This window comes from Nematolebias whitei, chromosome 4, assembly GCF_014905685.2.
Source record: "Nematolebias whitei isolate Nwh7 chromosome 4, NemWhi1, whole genome shotgun sequence".
Taxonomy (NCBI): Eukaryota; Metazoa; Chordata; class Actinopteri; order Cyprinodontiformes; family Rivulidae; genus Nematolebias; species Nematolebias whitei.
Genome location: NC_056501.1, coordinates 3,069,080 through 3,076,722, shown reverse-complemented (window position 1 = coordinate 3,076,722; position 7,643 = coordinate 3,069,080). Strand labels below are relative to the sequence as shown.

Genomic DNA, 7,643 nt, shown 5'->3' with positions numbered 1-7,643 from the left:
GTTCCTCAGTGTAAACAGTCAAGAAGAAATGAACAAGTTTAACTTTTGGCTCCAGCTATGGAATTAAAATGTATTACAGACTAAAGCTGAGTGGATTTTTTTGGGAGCAATTTAAATTCAAATATCCGTCATCGCTTCATGTCACATAACTTGTTTGAATTTTCCACACTGATTGCATGATGTAACCCTTAATTGAGTAGCACAAATTAATGTGCAGCACATGGGTAGAAATAAATGACCTTTGTATGAGTCATGGTCTCTGGTGTTGCAGCGACCCGTTGAGCTCAAGTACAAAAATAAAAAAGGTTTGAATTTTAAACATGAGTGTGATGCACAATAATGTCCCAGCCCAGAAACATGTCAGAGTAGACTGATGCCATCTATTATTACCAGGCGTGGACTTCACACTTCTGCATCTACTTTACTTCTGGACTGACGTCACTGCAGAACAGCCCGTTTCACAACGCACTGCCTGCTGTTTACTTTCATTTAGAGGTGACTGATGGTTCTTTAAATGAGCTCAGGGAGGTTTAATGGGCACAACTTAGAATATGTCACAAGATAAATTGCTCAGAGGAGAAAATAACACGTCACAAGACCTTTCAGAGCAAATGAGACTGCGAGGAACTGTAAAACAAAAAGACCTTGGCACTTCCTAACGTTACATTTTTCACATATTGTTTGCACATTTTCTTATTTAAAGGTTTTCTTCTGAACGAGTCTTAAACTCAGTTTTACACCAGCTTTCAAAAACACAGTTTTGAGCCTGCTGTCTTGATAAGGTAAGTATTAGTGTTTCTGCTTCAGTGCCTCTTTCTTGTGGGGTCCCACAGGGCTCGATTCTTGGACTCCTTCTGTTTTCACTCTATCTGCTCTCTTTGGGGTCCATCCTGAAGAAACATGGTCTTTCATTTCATTGTTATACTGATGATTGTCAGATTTATTTGCCCTTAAAACCTAACAGTTCTTGTTTCTTTTGTCTTGATGATACAGTATCAAGGCATAGATGGCTTCAAATGTTTTAAAGTTTCACCCATCAGAAGACTGAAGTCATTGTGTTCAGCCCTAGCTCTACTGCGGTCTTTGATCCTGTAAACCTTGACTCTCTTGAGGCTTATCTTAAGCAGTCTGTTACAAATCTCAGGATGGTTTTAGACTCTGATTTTAAGTTTAATAAACAGATTAACTTTGTTTTACGGAAACGTTTCTTCCAGTTAAGGCAGAGAGCTAAGCTTAAGTCCATGTTGATCAGATCTGACCTTGAAAAACTAGTGCATGCCTTTATTACAACCCAACTAGACTACTATGACACACTTTATGTTGGGGTCAGTCAGGTCTTCTTTCATGTCTCCAGTTGGTCCAAAATCTTACAGCTCAGCTTTTAACTGGAACTCATAGGTTTGATCATATTTCACCAGTTTTGTCCTCATTTCACTGGCTCCCTGTACATACCAGAATCCATACATTATCTTTACTCCCTTCTTCAATCGATTTTAAAAGTGTCCTGCTAACCTATAAGTGCATAAATGGCCTTGCACCCTTGTATTTCTTTGAGCTTCTGGAACCATATTGTAAATGGACTGTACTTATTTAGCGCCCTTCTATCTTATCAAGATACTCAAAGCTCTTTACAACTCAATCTGTGCCTCATTTACCCATTCATACAGCTCTATACTAGATCTATACAAAGACTAATCAGTGCTTTATCACATTCATACACTGGTGGGTCACACATCGGAGGCAATAAGGAGTTGGGTGTCTTGCCCAGAAACACTTAACCATGTGACTGCTGGTGGATTTGAACCCCCAGCATTGAGGCTGACTGCTCTAACCACTCAGCCACTGCTGCCACTAATATATTCCCTCTCGGGCCCTGAGATCATCTGATCAGCTGCTTTTGGTTGTTCCAAAAACACAATTGACGCTCAGAGGAGATCAGGCTTTTTCAGTCGTGGGCCCCAGACTTTGGAACAATCTGTCCCTCAACATCAGACAGGAACTGTCCAGATGACCTGACTGAAAAATGTTGGATTGTATACCTGGATTATTGAGCATGGACTTTGCTGTTAGACAGGACACTTCACTTGCTGGTTTTAAATCTCAGCTGTTTTCTCTGACGTTTAACAAAGTGTGATCTGATTTCGTTTTTCATTGTTCTGTGTTTCTATGTTATTCTTTCATGCTTTTAATACACATGCTTTTAAATTACTCTCGTTGATTTTTTTGTTAAGCACTATGGTAACAGCTTCTGTTTTAAATGTGCTTTATCAATAAAGTTGACTTGACTCGTTAAATCATTTCTCTTTCATAGTGCAGTTTTCAGACACAGACATTTCATGACGCAGCCAGGAGAGAGCGACCTCTGCATCACTGAATAGGCAGATGGCCGTAATGGAAACTAGAACTTTCCTGTCAGCACGTCTCATTGGTCAACACTAACTCAAATTACTGGGAGGGCATTGAGCCAGGAACTGTTGAACATGAGATACCCACGCTAAATAAAAGGTAGAAATGTTTGGAAAATCAAAGAACTCTTTACCCTCACTAGGGTCCTCGAGGGGTCATGGGAGTTTACATAATATTTTGTGGACTTGAAGAAAACGTTCAACCGTGTTCCTCGACGTACACTGTGAGGGGTGTGCCGTGAGATTGGGGGCCTATGGCTACAGGCTGTTCAGTCCCTGTACAAGCGGTGAGAGAGTTTGGTTCTCTTTGCCGGCAGTAAGCCGGACCCTTCAGGGTGGGAGTTGGACTCCGCCCGTTGTCACAGATTCTGTTCATAAATTTTATGGACAGAACTTCTCGGTGCAGTCAGGGGGTGGAGGGAGTCCAGTTGGGCAGCCGCAGGATTCCAGCTTTTTGAAGATGATGTGGACCTGTTGGCGTCATCGTGCCGTGATCTCCAGCTCTTTCTGGAGCGGCTCGCAGCCGAGTGTGAAGCAGCTGGGATGAGAATCAGCACCTCCAGATCTGAGGTCATGGTGCTCAACATGGAAAGGGTGGATTGTTCTCTTCAGGTCGAGGGTGAGGTTCTGCCTCCAGTGGAGGAGTTCAAGCATCTCTGGGCTGTTCCACAAAACAAAAATCCTCAAAGACAAAATGTTCTTGTAGAGTTAAATGTCCAACATTGTTTTTGGTTTTCTTTTGGCACAACCAGATCAAATCATTAAAACTTTAACATTTATGCTTTGTATGATTAACCTTATCAATAAAATCTAAATTAAATCTTCAAATTTAAAACCTTTCAAGACAGTTTGAGTGATTAAAAACCATAGAAAGGATAAATAAATATAAATATAAAAGTTACACTTAAATGCAATAAGTGAGTTTTCTGAAAATCTGCAATGAAACAGAATAAGAGTATTGTGCAAATGATCTTGTTTTTCATAAACTTTATAAGTTGCACTTTAGTTCTCCATCTAAAATTAAAGAGCTTTGATTTAGTACATAGCTTAAGAAGGCAACTTGTCAAAACATACAAATCTACTGGACAAGTAAACTATTTTATAATTATAGAAAGACATCAGTATTTCCTGGTTACCACAACAACTCTGGTAAATGTTGTTATACCAGAGTTACATTACATTAAATGATGAATTATTAAATTTGGCTGCAGGGTTCCTGCACCTGTGAATCAGAACATATAGACGGTGAAGAACTCGTCAGAAATGAGGATTTTATTTATTTATTTTCTTACAGAATTGAACTCTGCTTCAAGACAGAGGTTCTGTCCTGTTTGACCTTATTAAATACGATAAGCAGATTATAAAAGGCTTGGACACATGGATGGCAGCGTCAGATGTTTTGAAGCACAAGATGAAATACATTTTTTTTTTACTGGAGAAAGCACATGCTTTGCTTTGAACACAAATAATAAAGTTTCCCGCAACATTTAAAAGTAGTTGAAGAAACTAGGAGGGCAAAATGAACTGCATGCAGCCCGGAGGGGCACCACCAGGGGGCTCCGGTTTCCAAGCCAAATGCAGCTGGGGGGCAATTGGTCAGCATGAGGACAAAGTCTCTGCATGTCAACCAGGAGCAGATCAGCACACAGTAAAACTGTCCTGTACCTGTAGAAGTTACAAGTTGCAAAGATGTCACGTTGTGGTTTAAAAATCAAAGTCGTCTCATTCTTCTTTGACTGTTTATTTCTTTACGGTGCTTTCCAGCTGTTAGCAGATCACATTTTTCATGAGACTGATCATAGAGAGCTTTCATTTGTTTGACAGCATGTGTTCCTCAAACAGTGAGTAAGCCTAATGGGATTTAGCCTTGAGCTGCTGACTGTGAAGCTCACATGTTTACATTTGGTGGACACAAACCCAGCCCTCCTCCTGGACCAGGTCTCTGCATGCAAGCTCTGACCCAAATGGTTTACCTTGTCCTTAATTTCCTCTGTTTATTTTATTATCTTTGTATCAAAGCATCCACATTTCATGGGACCACCGTGACAGCAGCGGTCAAACGTGCAAGACACAAAACACACACAGACAAAACCTCATGAAATGAGTGACTGTGTGCACGTGTGTGAGTGTGTGTGTGTCTAAAAGAAAAAAAAAAAAAAAGAGGGATTCCACATTGTGAAGTGCTGACATCTGCTGCAGGCCCTCGCAGGGCTGGAATGTGATCCTCTCCTTACACAAAGGGCCCGGGCCCTTGCAGCAAGCGCATGACGACCTCTGTCCGCCTCTCTCCACAGAGGGAGCCCAATTATGAAATGACTGCATCAACGCCCCGTCCCATTTTTCCTCAAGCGTTACCTTTGATTAAAGCCACTAAACCCTGATGCTCCTGAGAAAGATGCTCTGCGTTCTCGTTGAGGAGTTCCTCTCTGAGCTGGTGCATTTCTGCAGCATTGCATCATGTGTCCCGCTCAATGGGTTCAATATGTCTCCAGCACGCCTTTGATTGTCGTTTCTGTGCTGCTGCAGAATTAACCTTACAGCAGGGGGATAGGCTGTTGGGTTTGGCCTGCAACAGGGCGGGAGGAACCACATGAAACACTCTTGATGAGGTCGTGCAGCACTGTGCTGAGGAAAAGGAAATTGAGAACAGGAGGGAGCATTGTTGCAAACATCGACTTAGCTTTGATATGACAACCTGAGAAACTCTTAAACATTTCCCTCCTCACAATTATATTGTTTTATCCATAAAAGAAGCACACTTTTGAAACTGTACTCAGGGAAATGAACATGTTCCACCTTTTGAAGACATATCTGTAAAACAATGATCCAGGAGAACTTTTTCATGTTTGATTTCAAAGTTTGAATTGATTATTTAAGAGTGTGTGGATTTAATCAGATCTAATAAGCATCGTATCATCTCATTTAGCTCGTGATTTACTTTGTTCTGTTTAAACTCTGGAATGTTTTTTAAGCTTATAAAGTTAAAATAAGCAGAAGCAGGAAAAAAAAAAAGCACGTGCAGAGCACCTCGTTAAATGATGCAGCACAGCAATGGTTAATCTCCAGGGGAGTTTCCTTGCGCTTTATGCGCAGCACCTGTTGTGCCGTCAGTTGCCAGTCTCCAAAAAGCCGAGCCCGTCAGCTCAGTCCAAGTTATGACTCCAGACAACAGCGCGCCTCGGTGCTGCGGAGGGTTTCTGGCCACAGGCTGGATCAGGTTGCGGGACTCCCTGGCAGCCTCTGCGTGAGCTTTATGCGCAAAGACTGAAGGCACGGAGAGCAGAACGCACCGCGGGCGCGCAATTGAGCCAAAAATGCATCTGTGTCTTTCTGACCATCTTGTGCCATAGATGACGGGCGTGCGTAAAGACGGCTTTCCAACTAATGCCAAAGGATTTGATCTGCTCCAACTTTGTCCAACTCAACAACTTTCCACAGAACCAACAGGTGCTCACGTGCACAGCGCAGCAGAGGGAGATCTGCAGAGGCTTTGTTCTCATTCACCAGTTTAAAAAATACTTCTTCTTCTTCTTTTTTTTTTTCTTGAAGGACTGATGGATTAAGATTATGCGGATTTTACTCAGTGCTTATCTTTCCCAAATGCGTCCAAACCAGCACGTGTGTCCAGTTCACGCGTGTTTGTGCTGATGCGAGTCATTGTGTGTGTGCAGCTGCGCTTTGGAACCACCACCCATCCAAATGATCCTTCCATTCATATTCCTCCTTGCATCGCTTCTCCAACATTATGGCGCAGAAGCAGAATCGAGTCATGTCAGCAAGTTTCACCTTCCAAGTGTAAAAGAGCAAAACGGTAAGTTCCCCTTGATTCTGCTGATTCTGCAAAGTTGTTGGAGTGGAAACAAACCTGGAAACTTCTCACAAAACAACAAAAAGTTCATTACAGACATCTTTATTTAAAAAAGCGCGTGCGTGGAGCGTGTGAATAGTCACATTTGGTCCAGTTCAAAGAGCTTTACCCGGGACAGGAAGCGCGAAATTACACTTTTACTTTGAAAGTGTGTGCGCGTGTGTTTAAGAGGGGAAACCCTCCTGAAAGTCCACGTCCCCCGGGAGAAGTTCTCCTGGCGAACATGAAAAAGGTTCTTTCATTCAGCTGCAGTCGCCTCGGGCCGTGTGAGGGACGTACCTGCACAAAGAAAATGTGTTTCTGTTCTGATGCTGAGAGGAAATGTGTCTCGTGCTGGCTCAGTAAATCATGCTCCTGGTGATCAAAGCCATGACTGGTCAGTTTGACTCAAACCATCAAATGCTTGGAGAGTTTTAGTAAAATCCTAGATTGGTTTAGGTTCAGAGTTATACCATGTCTGGAGCATTTAAGCCATTTTTTTTTTCTGCATTTGTCCAGTTTACTCTGTTTTAGACACATTTGTGTTTGTTAAGGTCAGTTAGCTGTGGAGGCCATTTTGAATGACAACAGCAAGTTGTAAGAATCAATGTAGTGCAATGTATTGTGCTGAAAGTGTGTAAGTGACGATGTCGAGCTACTACTCAATATTTTAGCTCACTGTATGAAAACCAGCTGACTTGTGTTTTACTGTCTAGAGCAACACGGTGGCGCAGTACGTAGAGCTGCTGCCTCTCAGCAAGCAGGTCACCCCAGTTCAAATCCCAGCTGGTTGCCTTTCTGGGTGGAGTTGCATGTTCTCTCCATGCCATGTGGGTTTTCTCTGGGCACTCCAGTTTCCTCCCACAGACCAAAAACATGTTAGACTGACTGGTAAGTCTGAATTGTCCCTAGGTGAGAGAGAATGTTGTTTGTCTCTTTGTGTCCCTGTGATGGACTGGAGACCTGTCCAGGTGTCCCTCACCTCTCAGTGACTGCTGGACATGGCTACCAGTGACCCCCACAATCCAAAAAGGAAGAAGCAGGTATAGACAATGTATGTATGGATGATATCTATATATATATATATATATATATATATATATATGTATATGGTCAGATGGCTCTGGCAGACACTGTTTATGCCAAATATTGTGAACCATTGGACATTTTATTGAAACTCTCAGAAATGTATTTAAAGTCTGTGCATCTACTTTCACTTCTGTCAGTTGGCTGTTACAGCTAATCAACAATAGCTGATGCAAAGATAGTCATAACTTAGTTTTATAGATATTTTTTTTTTGTCATGTGGCAGTGGTGGAGAGTCATTCACAGCTCATACTAAATATGGATGGATGGATGGATGGATGGATGGATGGATGGATGGATGGATG

At 42.1% G+C, this 7,643-nt stretch overlaps 1 protein-coding gene across 1 annotated transcript in view; it reads left to right on the top strand.

The window, feature by feature from the left end:
* Positions 1–5,978: 5,978 nt before the first annotated feature.
* pdgfc (platelet derived growth factor c) overlaps positions 5,979–7,643 on the top strand; it is a 57,089-nt gene continuing 55,424 nt past the window's right edge. Inside the window, exon 1 of the mRNA XM_037675586.1 lies at positions 5,979–6,216. Within this exon, the coding sequence (XP_037531514.1) occupies positions 6,105–6,216 (112 nt within the window). The 5' untranslated portion in view covers positions 5,979–6,104. The remainder of the gene's footprint in view (positions 6,217–7,643) is intronic.